The following is a 13,285-nucleotide window of genomic DNA, read 5'->3' as shown; positions in this document are numbered from 1 at the left end:
TCCCCCCCCCCCCTTTTTTTTTGGTTGGGTTTTTTTTGGGTAGCAGAACTTGTGACTCACTTTACCATCAGGTGTATGAGAGCTGCTAATGCCAGTATCAAACATTCAAAAAGAAGTAGCCGGTTTTGTCTTCCCTGAAATTAATTATTGTAAGATTGGCTTTGAAATAAATGGGCCATTTAAAAAAAAAATGCAAACAGCCGAGGGGTGGCTTGTTTTGGATTCCTGTCTGCTTGCATCTAATTTTGAAACCTGTAGAGTGCACTTGGGTCTCTCGGTCTGTGTTTCCATTAAGAGACGGAGTTCGGAAAGAGGCTTTGCTTACACGTTTAAAAACAACAGCAACGAAAAGCCCACCAGAATCTCCAGGTAGTTACTTGCTCCCAGAGAATCAAAGCAATGCAGCTATATCTGACAACACCGAGGAGCTCAAGGGAACTCTCTCTTCTTTTATCTGCCCATCACTGTCCGGCTTTCTGTACAGGCAATTCACGTCAGGTCCTGGCTTAAAACAAGCAACTCTTTATAGCACTGCAAAGAGCTTGCAGTGCAAGCTGAAGGCAGCAGCCCTGCTTCACTGTTTGAGAGTAAAGCAGTACATTAGGCAGGCAGATCTTCGTTCTGGAAGATAATGGTGGGGTTTTTTTTTCTTTCTACTATTCTAATATTTTTCAGTAGGAGGTATACAGAGTGTCAAATTTTAAAAAAGGATAAGCGCTGTCTTTCTAACAGCTTATAAGCTCCCTTTTCAATAGACTTTCTGTTTCAGATGCCGTCAAACCCCTGAAAAACAGCGAAGCGCTGCGTAGCTATAGCCATAAGCACGCAAAAGCGCAATGGTAAAATCACGATGACGTGGCGCCTGCGCGATTACAGCCTATATTTTTCATACACGTATGTGCATGCACACACAGAGGTATTAACTAAAAGGGAAGAGGCAGCTAGCGTGAATGTGAGCATATGAAAAGAATCATAAGACCGTGATCTTGTCTCAGTACTTCCTTTTTTTTTTTTTTTTGGTACTATTTTTTACCGTTTGCATTGCCTCTTTGAGAAGGTCACAGGCAGAAAAAAGGCTCTGTTGTGAGGCAATATGGTAAACTCCCTCTCAATGAATATTTTTAGTTGTTTACTTTTAAAAACATCACCCTGTGCAGCTAAATCACGCGTCGTAAAGCAGAAGCCGTGTTTGAGGACCCTTTTTCCTCTCCCGTGGCCTATCTGAGTCTCGGTCATCGCACTGAGCGCAGTCCCCTGTAGCTGGAGAGCCTTTCCTTCAGCGCCCTTATCGGAATGTCGGTAACGTGCAGGCTGCCGAACGCGCTTTAAACTCCCAGCTTCAGCCTTCATCAAGGGAAAACAAAAAAAAAGTCAACCGAAGCTTAGTGCTGCCGAGTGAAGCTGGTGGAAGACAAGTTCAAGCAAAATTATGTTGTCTTTTATGCGCCACAGTTAAACGGGAAACCCTGGCCATGGGATGGTGGGACTGCTGGGATTTTCGGAAGGTTTAAGAAAAAAAACCCGTATACACGTTAAGGGAAGAGAATTTCTTTTTGCCTGTGACTAAATGGGTGGGAGGGGGGCTCCAAGCTACAAGTAGTTGGTGGTGGAGCCCGGGGAACGTGTGGTATGTGCTCACCCTGCCCTCATACTCATTCCTAAGCATTTTGTTCGGGGTTTTTTTTTGGCTTTTGGCCCATAAAACCTGTCTGGCCGTGCTCTCCAGCCCCTGCCCACCCAGGGGACAGCCCTGCCTCACCTGCCCGCACCCCTCCAGGCAAGGCTGATGTCCTCCCCGAGGCTGGGGCAGGCAGGCTTGGCTCTGGGGCCCCTGCAGAAAGGTGGAGGTACGGGTGGACATTCTTGGCTGTTCTTAAGTAAAAACCTGGCCACCCCCACCCCTATGCAGGAAACCCAAATACTCAGGGATGTTGAGAATCTCATCCTTTGCAGTCCTCTGTCCCCCAGTGCTTGGTCCGGGAAAGAGCACACGATGAGAAAAAGATTGAACTGACCCTAAAATGCATGCAACAGCTTTTCCATTTACTTCAAGATATTTTTAACCCACTCATAAATCAGAGGCAATGAAGGGCTCCTGGCTTCAGCAACTAAAGATTCAGCTGCAGATAAAAAACCATTTGCTAATCAGAGGGGGTTTTCAAATTCCTGTATGTGATTATTCATCCTCATTACTACCATGAAGTACTAGCTTCAATACTGAGCTAATATCTGAGTCACTGTGATGCTGCTGTTAAAAAGCACAATGCTGGCAGCCCTTGTGATGGGCTTCTAAGGCTTGCAGTAGCTGTGCTTTTCTCAAATTGCAGCTGAAGCAAAAGAATTCATTTCTAAACTTTCAGCTTTCATTAAATAGGTATTTTCATTTTTATGCATGGTGATAGAAGATGGTATATAAATATATATAAGATATATGTTCTATAGATATAAAATGATGACCAGAAAATATGTATATTCACACATAGAGAGATATATTTTGGCATCATACTCATGCATACTTTGGCAATGTAACGCAATGCTTTGGGGGGGCGTGCGTGTACAATTACAAATTTTTGTTATGGCAGTGAGGTGACCGTGTGGCAGATGACACTCGCGTGAGTCCAGCACTCGCATCAGCTTTAAAACTCCAGCTCTCGGGCTTTGTGGGTGAAGGGCTGTTTGATTTCACCCCATTTATTTAAAAGACTTGTAGCTGTGGCACTAAGGGACATGGTTTAGTGGTGGGATGGCAGGGTTAGGTTAACAGTTGGATGTGATGATCTGAAAGATCTTTCCCAACCTAAACGATTCTCCAGTTCTATGTAGCAAAGGCTTGGGTCAATCAGGGTGGGCAGGCTGCCTGCCCAAGGCAAAGAGACACAGCAGCGACATCGGTGAGACACAGTAAGGGCGAAGAACTTGGCAAAAAAAAACCCCCACCAGCCATAATCCCAAACCAGTCTCATGGTTAGTGGGTGGGGGGGCAAGGGCTTAACAATATTTGCATGTACTGTTTCAGTATAAACACTATGTATACAGCAACTAATACTGATTTAAAAAAATAGCGATGGGTGTATTTAAAAACACAGAGTGGGCAGAAGTCAGAAGATGAAACATGAAATATAAACTGAACTGATTTTTTTTTTAATTAAGACGACATATAAATGCCACATCAATTAAAGAGAACGCACATGCTTCTGGTAGCACCGAAGCTGTAACTACAAAAAAAGCAACATTCCTGCAGCAGCTCAGAAATTGCAAGGGAAGCTGTGCAGTTCCATCGTGCGTTTCAGCTACACCGACCTGAAGGTGCAGGACATGGCAGTGGCTGCCTTCACAGAAAAGCTGCTAGGGAAGGCTGGGAAATGCTGTTTGCTTTGACGGGCTTTCCCTCCTCAAGTTAGAGTTAAGCCCAAGGACTTTTCCCCATACTTACACACTGTTAGTGCTGGAGAATCACAGCAAAACCTCAAGTAGGATGGGTCCCATAAGGATCAAGAACTCCGTCAGCTGACTCCAAAAAGCATATCCCATGCTCCGGTTTTGTTAGTGTGCTTTCTGCTGACTATAAAAAAAAGGAAAGAAAACTCTCCTCCTTTCCGCTGCAGGCCAGTGCCCCCTTCTCTTTTCGGAACGTATCTGTATTTTGATCGATTACTATTGCTCCTGTCCTTTCCTGAATCTTGTAAGGCTCTCTTTCACCTCGCAGCAGGTCTGCACCTACGGCAGGTCGCTGGGCGGAGGGGACGCAGCCGGCCGGGGAGGCTGATGCAAGGAACGGCTGTACCAGAGCCACTGGGCCTGAGCAAAGGCTTTGGGGAGAAACTCATGATTTATCAAGCCAGGTAATTCTTCTGCTATAAATGAGTACACTTGTGAAGTAAAAGGCTTATATATTTATTTTCTTAAATGAGCAAGAACTATGTATTTCTGCAGTCATTCTCCACACATAATATTTCAGGCCGTATCTACCTATAGTGAAGTTTGACTTAAAAAATTGAAGTATTTCACGCTAGAACAGGCAAAGCTACAGGGCACGCAGAGCTGTGATTTATTTATTTATTTTTTTTAAATCCCTGGGCTTCTCAATGCCTTTGGCCAGCAAAGGGGAAAGAGATTTGGGCCCTGAGCAGCCCAGCAGGGAGGCTGCAAACTGCCCTAGAGGTGGGGAGTGGCAAGACCAAACCCGCACATTGGTAGTAAACCCCTTCCAGTGCACGCCACATCGGTCTGAAACCATTCGTATTGCTCACCGAGGCTGAGAAAAAAAGGCAAAATGTTCCTGTCAGAGAGCGCGATGTAAGCGTTGGACTACAAGACTGGAAGTGAAGTTACCAAGAAAAAAAAACCGCAAACAAAACAATCCCAGACAAGCTAGTTGTCAAAAATGGAGCTGAAATGGTCCTCTGATCCTCACCATGACGAAGACCCCCTTCTCTCCTCCTCCTCCCCCAGCACCTTCTAGCCCTTTCAGCTTCAGCAAATACTTTGCCCTTGGTTGAACGTTAACTCACAGAACCAGTTTCCTTGCTTAACCTTCTGATTACGCCCTGTGATTAACTCTGCCGCTGCTAATGGAGAGGCTGGCAGCCTTCGCTTTTACAGCCCGGGGATTTCGTGCGCTTTGTTGGGTGCGTCAGGGAACAGCGTAACATTTGGCTAAGCTTACTCAAGATAGAAAAACATTTTGGGACGCAAATGCCTTGTCTTTGACTTCATACAAATAACGCTAATGCAAGGTGAGCACAAAGTGCTTGGTGTCTGTGTCACCTTGTTCCAACCTAAATGATTCTATGATTGTATGATTCTAAGGTGCAGCACCCATGTGTGCAGGATGTTTTGGTGCCGAAGAAGCCCTGGGCTCAGGTGGAACCTGGAATTTCTATTCTTTTTTGTTTTCCCCTTGGGCTTTGCTTGCGTTATTCTGCTGGCACGGTGCTGAGGCTGCCGACCCGCTGCTGCGCCCACCCCTTGGCACAGGCTGTCACCCTGCTGCCGCACCGCCCGCCAGCGGCCACGGGCCTTTGCCCACCCCGGAGGGGAAATCCTGCAGTGCTGGGAAGGAACGGGGAAGTCGGCTCGGCTCCTGGGATCTTGCCAACGAGGAAAAGTCTGTGGGGAACAAATGACGAGGCCATTTCTACTGGAGGTGCTATGGATGCGCGTTTGCAGCATAAATAAAAATCCATCTGACTTCCAGCAGCGAAAGCTGGGGGTGATGCAAACCATGAAATGTCCCTGGAGATAGGGGCAGGCTCTGGGAAGGCACCGTAACTCGCATATGGAACGGGCTACCGAATATAGCACTGGAAGCTGCAATCAGGAATGTACTTTCTGCAATGCTAACCAATTAGAGGGAGTGACATTAAATCAGTATACAGTTTCCACCAATTTCCATATTGCAGCTGCTTCCTTTCTAGAAACTCTCCTTTTGCAGAAAGAACTGCTGAAATTCTGTGTCTGTAAGCGCTCTGAGGTGCTGGTATTGCGATAGCGATGCTGGGGTTGCACCACTGGGAGGACTACAAAGAGAAATACGGCCATTGAGGGCTTTAAAGCTGCTGCTGAATCCTAGAATCATGGAACTGTTCAGGTAGGAAAAGACCTTTAAGATCATCAAGTCCAATCATAAACCCAGCACTGCCAAGTCCACCACTAAACCGTGTCCCTAAGCACCACGGCTTTTAAACACCTCCAGGGATGAGATAGCATAGAGCACACTTCTCTGTCACACACTCGTCCTTCAATACCTGCTGTTAAGGCTTTTCACAGCCACAGGAACACCCGCCACGCTGGCAGGGGTCTGCCTGTCACTAAATGCCACCGATCGGCCACTTTCAATGCTGGTGGGGAGGAAGGGGCTGGGGCCTCGGAGCCGTGCCAGGAGGACCTGACCTGCACCGGCTGTGGTTGCATCTGCCCTGCACACCCTCACCTCGGGAGTTATCCTTCCCAGTCGATGGAGACAGCCCCGCATTCGAACAGGGACCGGTGACACGTAATCTCGGCGCGTGCCTGCAATAAACCCTAACTGCTCTGTTCGCCCAGCAGCCCAACGCCGTTGCGTTACCCCGGGTACGTACCATCGCATACGGTAACGACCAGTCACGGAACAGTATTTCTGGATGGGACCGCGTAGCTTCCACCCAGAAACGATGCAGTGGCTGAGCAGTGCATTTTAGCAACAAACTACTCAGTGCATTTTAGCAACAAACTACTGCCAGCAAGTTTCTCCTTTCAAAGGCAAAAAACCTGTTCCTGACTAAAGGAGAATCAAAGCCGTACTGCTTTTAGCTATTAGCAGTCACAACAACCCCTCGGGGAGTCCTACTTTCTTTTAATGTTTGAGAACAGCAGTTTATGTTAATCAAGGAGACAAACCCCAACATTTCATCGCAGACTGTTTGGAGTTACGCCAGAAGCATCTGCGGATGGGGAAAGTAGTCACGCTCAGCGCTTTGATGCTTGCTGACAGGTACTACGCCAGAGAAAAAGGCACCGCATCACTTTTTGAATTACATTGCTTGAATTACTTTAATGTAGTAATTCAAACATTGATACCTTCAAATGGACGTCTGCAATGACACCAGCTGTGTTTTGGTTGATGTAGGCAAGCATATGAAGGTATTCAGAGCCAAAGCCAGAAAGAATTTGGCTACTGTGGTGTGTAGTCAAACTTCCAGTTGCCGGAATAGGACCTGCAGCCCCGAGCGACGCTGCTGGCCTGAGCGCCGAGGGATGGGGGCAGTTCCCCCGGCCGAAGCCGGGCAGCAGGGGAAGCCATGTGTGACCGGAGGAGGGCTGCGGAGGCAGGCCAGTGGTCTGAATATCTTTCTTTATAATCCCAGCCATTAATAATCTTAATGGTTAAAGTCAGTAAAGGAGCCACTTGGTAAGCACCTTACGTACAAAGGGATGCCAGAGTCCACTGGGACTTCCTCTGTAGGCAGCTTGGGGTGTTTTTCTGTTTGAGATTACAACAAAACGTGGAAAATATCCTCAAACATAAACTCTTCAAAATGTGAAGATGTTTAGTCCTAGGCATTTTACAACTAATTTAATAGAAACTAACTGTCCATCTCTGTACTGCACTGACCCCGAGAGACTATGAAGCTGGACAGGATTTGCTAATTTGCATATGCCAGGATTAATTGCATACCGCAATGCTAATTTCTGATGATGCAGCTGTGGCAAGCTGGTTTGGAACCAAGGGCATTTCACGTGCAAGTGCGATAAGCACGGACTCAGAGGACTGCCTGGCATTTTGCCTTCACAGTGCTTTTTTTCATCAGGTGAGGCTCTTCATTTAGGTGTTGGAGTCCCCTTACCAGTGTTATGAAAAAGGCTCTGGTCTCTAGAAGAAAAAAAATCAAGAACAATTTAATTCACTCTTCTCTCGGGAAAGGGAAAGGCACATCATATGCTGCAATAAGCTAAACCTTACCTGAGCTCATTCCCGGAGTTACATCCCTCACGGTGGGCATGACTTATCCTATTACTCACAGCACTTTCTCCAGATGGGAACTTATTTTCAAGCCCTGCTCAAAGGAACGTGCTGTGTTCATCTACCTCGTGGGGTAAGTAATCTACCGCTTCATGCTCAAGGCCTGCAGGCAGGATGATCACTTGACGGACACCTCTAAGCCGACCTAAATCATAAAGGACTGTCGTGGTTTAAGCCCAGCCAGCAACTAAGCACCACACAGCCGCTGGCTCGCTTTCCCCTGCCCGCGGTGGGCTGGGCGAGAGAATTGGAGAATTGGAAGTGAGAAAACTCCTGGGAATTTTAGGCACCTCAGGAGCTGACTGGAAGCTGTATTTCCTTAGGTGAGAGGAAGGACCAAGAGGTCCTCTAGAGAATCTCCAGCAGAGGACCTTGATCTGTCTCTGTAATAAATTCTAGCAGAACGGGCTCCCAAATAAGCATTTTTTTTTAAACCTTCAGTCTCCAAATTTGAAATAGAAAAAGCAGAACTGAATTCAGAGTATCTAAGTTACTCTGTAAGAGGAGCTACTGCAACCCCAGTTCCTACTACACCCTGGCATTACACTTCAGCACCAAACCCAATTGTACCGACACACGTACGCCCCGCAGAATCCACACTTCGACAGAGGTGCCTGAATGGCACTGGCCAGGCTTCCTATCATAAACGTCACCTGCCCCCGTCGCGGCTAAGAAGAAAAGGAAAAGCACTCTGAAACTCAGTAATGAAGTGGGTCCTTCGTTATCTTTCACCCACCACCGTATCATCCAACTGATTCATTGGGTAAGGGGGACAAATCGAGACAGCAGCTGGAGAGGGGAAATACTCCACCACCAGTTTCTTTTAAAAATGAATTGTATTTAATATTTGAATGCCTAAGGCTAGCACTGCTAGACAAACTGCATGATGAATTCTAGTGGAATAAAACATGATTTAAGTACAAAAGCTGGAGGACAAAGTGCTCACACTTTCCAGAGGTGATGAGGTATTTTAGCTATACAAAGGCTGAACGTCCAAAACCATCGGCAGATCTTCTGCTTTGCGCTGTCACATTTGCTGAACGCTGGGCATTCAATAGTTCTCTCTTCCCGTGGGCGTTTTTTAAAAGGCCAAGGGAAAGTGCATAACCATCTTTAAAGATGAAGAACTTCTTACATCTGTCTGGCCATGTTTTTAGACTAGTAGCTCTAAAATGTTTGACAGCTTTTTCAAGACATTCTGATATACGGTGGAGGTTTGGATGCATCTTCCTCTGCATCTAAGTCCTGGGTTGGAAACCGATCCGGGAAGTTAAAAATTCTGTCTCCAGGGCCTGTGTGGGGAAGGAAAGAGGAAACCATTAAACCTGGTGTAGACACTTGGCACAAAGACCTGAGTTCTTTTTGGGTCAGAGTATTTTGGTTATCAGGATTTTGGCCTGGGACAGGCCAGGATGTTCCTTCCACATCCCTGGTGAATATCCAAATACATGGGGGGAAAGAGCTACTCACTTTGTACAGCGCAAACCATTTCCACAGCCTGATTTTGGTCCTCGCTAGGTTGCAACCATTCCTACGAATGAAACCATGCCATCAAAAACCTCATCTGTGACTTTGTTCAAGAAGATAGACCTGAACTCATTTTAAAAGTCCGTGTAGTCCACTCCTCCTAACAAGTTTTAGACTAAAAGTTTAAAGCAGCCTCACATTACACACTCGGTATCTTTAGTCAAGAACAGCTGCCTCGTAACCCATACCCGTTCATTCCTTGCCCAACGAGATGGTCAGATGGCCACGTTTAATACAGCATCAGAATTACCCTAGTGGAGAAGAGGTTGGTATTTACTGAGCTCTCTTATCAGAGAGGTGGTCTGTGCCCCATCACTGCAGGTAGAGTCCTCATAAATCAGCAGTAAAACATGGTGTCTCAGCTCCCCTGCACGTCACACATGGTCATCTTGGTGTTTATGTACCAGTAAGTCTCCGAAATGCTGTGCCAGGAGCAATCATTGGTTTGCGGGTGAGAGAAGGGGCAGGTTGTGAGGAGGGCAGGAGTTCATAGGAAATGGGACCACAGTGGCTTGAGCACAAACGGTTTGGAAAATGGGGATAGTTTATGCTATGTCTCACACAAGTCTGTAAGCAAGAGGAAGGTAGCAAAAGGAAAAATACAAAAAATATAAACCCCTTCTAACATCCACTTAATTTCTTAGAATTAGCCCCGGATGACTGAGGTAGAGCTGAGGGTAGGTTTACAGAAGAAAACCACATCTTCTCCCCAGTTTCTCCCCTTCCTACCCACACTCGGTACAAATAAATGGGTGCCCTGGGCCCCTCACTCACCATCCCAGTTACGCTATCGTAGCATGAGCAGCGAGGAAGACTCCGGCATCCCAAGTAAGCCATCACCAGCACGACAAAAGCGCTGCAGATGGATGCGGCTAGCATGGCTACGTTAGCGCCCTTGACTACTTTATTAAGTATGAACTTCTGCAACCAGAAAAAGAAATGTTAAAGCCGTATTCAAAAAGTGAAGCTCTCCACCAAAAAAAATATTCTAATGACTGCAAGAATGCTGCGATTGCATCAGAGGAGATCGATTCAGAGTCAGTGTTATTGAAGGCTTTTCTGCCTGTGCTCTGCAGAACAAGCCAAGTGTGGACCTCAAATAGGAGAAGAGCAAGCAGTAAAATAAGGCTTCTGATTAAATGTAAGAGACTATGCAACGGCATCAGGTTTGGAAATAGCTTTAACAAAGAGTAGCAACCCAAGGAGTGGCTGCTCCTCTTCATGCCGAGTATGAGAAATGTCTTCTTGCTATACGGCACCTTAGCAGGCTGACATTTTGATTTGCCCTGCAATAAACTAATGAACAGCTTCATCCACCTGGAACATCTTCATCCCCACAGGGAGCCATCACTTCTACCAGGTTTGGGGTGCTCATTCCTTCTTTTCAGCTGTACCATGGAGGATACACTTGAAGTAACACCCAGCTTTAACCAGCTGACCTGTAACTTTATCACTTGAGGTGCACGCTGGAGAGGATTTGAGCTTTGCGACTGCTGCCTCAAAACCAGGCCGGGGATACGTCCAGCACCTACCCCTTTTCGTCAGCCACACCATGATTTTTCCCTGGCATGACCCAAACCCTTTTGCACTCAGCAGCAGCAGTTATCCCACCGGTGGCATGTTTGGGGACATGCCCAGTGCGCACGCCTCGGAGGGCGAGCTGTTGCTCTCAAGCAGCTGCTTCTCAGATGGGGGCATCCAGGCCAGCTGGGCATCGGTTCACGTAGCCACCGACGCCAGCCATGCCGCAGCAGCAGTGAGTGGCAGGAGCTAGCTGTTAACTGCCCATCTAGTCCTGCATGGCTTTTGTGGGTTTCAGGACCCAACTGTAGACTTGGGCAAATGTTCTTAAAGAAGTGCCCTGCTGCAGGCACCATTTCAAACTCTAATTTAGGCACTCTGGAAGTCTGGTTCCTAGTCGTGCCTAGTAACATTTGTAGATTACGATGGTCACGTTCCCCAGTAATAAGCATGATATCAATACTTACGGTATGGATAACATGGACTGGGGCAGAACTCAGCTCCTCCTCCTCACCGTAGTTCAGCGTGAGGGAGCTATAAATGACTACGATGAGGATGGCAACACAAGAGATTATGGAAGCAACTATCAGCACGTTCACCTAGAGAGTGAAACCAAAGGAGAAAAAGAAAGGGAGCAGGAATTAAAAGTATCCTCTGACAAATCCATGCAATTAATAACAGACAAAATGGACGAACAAGCATTGTAGGTACAAGCCTTTGACCTGCCATAACACCAAAAAGTAGCAACAGTCACCGGGAAGCCAAACACAGAGCAGTAAAGGTTTCCATGATACTGAATTCCTGAGCTACAGTTGAGTCCCAAACCTTACCCACTGGTGCTAGCTGGACCCAAAGACTACACGGCTGGAGGGACCTGCCTAGGAAATGCAAATAAATTAACTTGTTTCCTATTTTAGTGTACACAATTCTTAATAACAGGAAGGAACACCAAAAGAAATTAATGCAAAAGCAAGCATTTTTATAGATTTTTGCGTGTTATTAGAGCCATGGCTCGCCTGCTGCAGCAGAAAGCGAGGTAACGCTGCATCTTCCTTTTGCTTAGGAACGTAGCAGCTTTTATGAAGGTAACTTGCAGAAATAAGCTCGCAGTCCTGCAGAACAACCAGCCAGCTCATTCCCCATCAAAACTGTTTTCGATTGCCCCGACAACATTTCGCTCCCACCCCGTACACACACAGTCCCCCCCTGTCCAGGCTTACGAGAACTGGATTCTTCCTCTGAGAAGAAAACAAAGCCAGGACGCCTGGGACTCCCATCACCTGCAAGAGCACAGAAGGAGTTGGTAACGGGGAGACAAGTATCTCGGATTCGGAAGATATCATACAGAGCAGATGAAAAGCCCTCGTTTTCAAGGCTTGGATCAGAGTAACTGTTGGGTCAGAAATGGAAGGAGAATTGCTGATCTCTCCTGGTTTCCTCTGCAGCATCTCCTGGGGGCAGGACACTGCGTGAAATGCATTTTGCCCACCCACTACCCCCCACAGCAGTAACCCTCCGACTGCCTTTACAGCTCTGGCCAAAAAATAAAACTGATTAAGTAAGTCCAAATAAAGTGCTAAAAATGCACACTGCTTTCCCAATTCCTTACGCATCTTGTAGATGGAAGAAAGGTATTACTGAGGGGAGACGGGCAGCCTCCGGATGGAAGAGGGAGCTCCAGTACAGCTCCCCTGTGGCGCGGCTCACCGGGGTACGAACAGGAACATCAGGGTACCGAACGCCGGGGAGCGAGGATGCCCGCTGCCCGCTCCTCGGTGCGGCACAGAGAATTAGTGGCACTGTGCTGCGGGACACAGATCATCGCCCAGATGCTCACCTACCTGGTATGAGGATGAAGTGTTCCCCTCCTAATCTTTGGCGGCCTCTCTGCGCTTCTTCTGCAAAGAACCCTGTCACCCTGTCAAGTGCCACCGTGCCCCATTTTCTACATTATCCAGTACAAATGCATTTTATTCAGCTCCTCCAGGGGGAAGGCTGCTTGCATTCTCCTGCCTGTACCATGATCAGGACACTTTTGTTATCTGGGTTCAAAGCAGGAAACCAGGGAAGAGCTGGCAAGAAGCCCTGGCCTCCCTCCCACCCCCAAGCTGAGCACTAGTACATAGCAGTGGGGCAGGGGAGACACACACACATACCCCCCCACCCCCCAAAACCACAAAACAAAGCATAGAAAATAGAGTGCAACTTTACCATCCCAGCCCAAATCGGAGCTCTGGTTTTGCCCAGCTGAGACTCCGTTCTGAAAATGCCGTCTATGAACCCGCTGACGACGCAGACCGTGCTGAAGGCTATCTGGCACAGGCCCAGCACGACCATCTTCCTCTGGTTGAAGATGAAATACCGGTAGCGATCCATTCTGCTTGGGTTCCCGCATAAACCCCCCGCCACGTGCGGAGGCTGGGGAGCTGCGCCGCGGCCCTCGGGCGAGGGGGAGCAGGGCTTTCCCTGGACAGGAGGCAGAAGGGACGGGGGGCATCAGCGCTCGGCGAGCAGCGGCTGGCACCGGCGGTGCGCGCGGCTGGACCAAGGCGTTCACCGGGAGTACAGAGTTCGTACAGACGGGCAGCGGTGACCGCGAGCAAAGGTGAGCGGCCTTTTGGGAAATCCCTCGGGCCGCGGGGAGGCAGGTGCCCGGGCCACCTTTTTTGGGGTTTCCGGACAGAGATGCGCGACCTTCACTTCAGACCTTTTTTTTTTTTTCCTTCGGGGTTCCTG

At 47.8% G+C, this 13,285-nt stretch overlaps 1 protein-coding gene across 1 annotated transcript; it reads right to left on the bottom strand.

The window, feature by feature from the left end:
* Nucleotides 1-8,325: 8,325 nt before the first annotated feature.
* Nucleotides 8,326-12,925, bottom strand: LOC104134674. Its single transcript, XM_035903701.1, has 4 exons — nt 12,761-12,925; nt 11,770-12,000; nt 11,017-11,148; nt 8,326-9,949 (listed from the first exon to the last, which is right to left on the bottom strand). Exons 1-4 carry the CDS (start codon nt 12,923-12,925, stop codon nt 9,650-9,652), a joined length of 828 nt encoding a protein of 275 aa, XP_035759594.1. The 3' UTR covers nt 8,326-9,649.
* Nucleotides 12,926-13,285: the final 360 nt, after the last annotated feature.

Source organism: Egretta garzetta, unplaced genomic scaffold (genome assembly GCF_000687185.1).
Source record: "Egretta garzetta isolate BGI_Z169 unplaced genomic scaffold, ASM68718v1 scaffold751, whole genome shotgun sequence".
In the NCBI taxonomy this organism is placed as follows: domain Eukaryota; kingdom Metazoa; phylum Chordata; class Aves; order Pelecaniformes; family Ardeidae; genus Egretta; species Egretta garzetta.
This window is presented reverse-complemented; position numbering and strand designations above follow the sequence as displayed.

Coding starts and splice junctions, on each gene's coding strand:
- LOC104134674 (XM_035903701.1), bottom strand. CDS start 12,925: ATGGATCGCTACCGGTATTTCATCTTCAACCAGAGGAAGATGGTCGTG. Junction 11,149..11,769: donor AGAGGAAGAATCCAGTTCTC/GTAAGCCTGGAC, acceptor TTCACTCTCTAG/GTGAACGTGCTGATAGTTGC. Junction 9,950..11,016: donor CAGTCCATGTTATCCATACC/GTAAGTATTGAT, acceptor TTCTGGTTGCAG/AAGTTCATACTTAATAAAGT.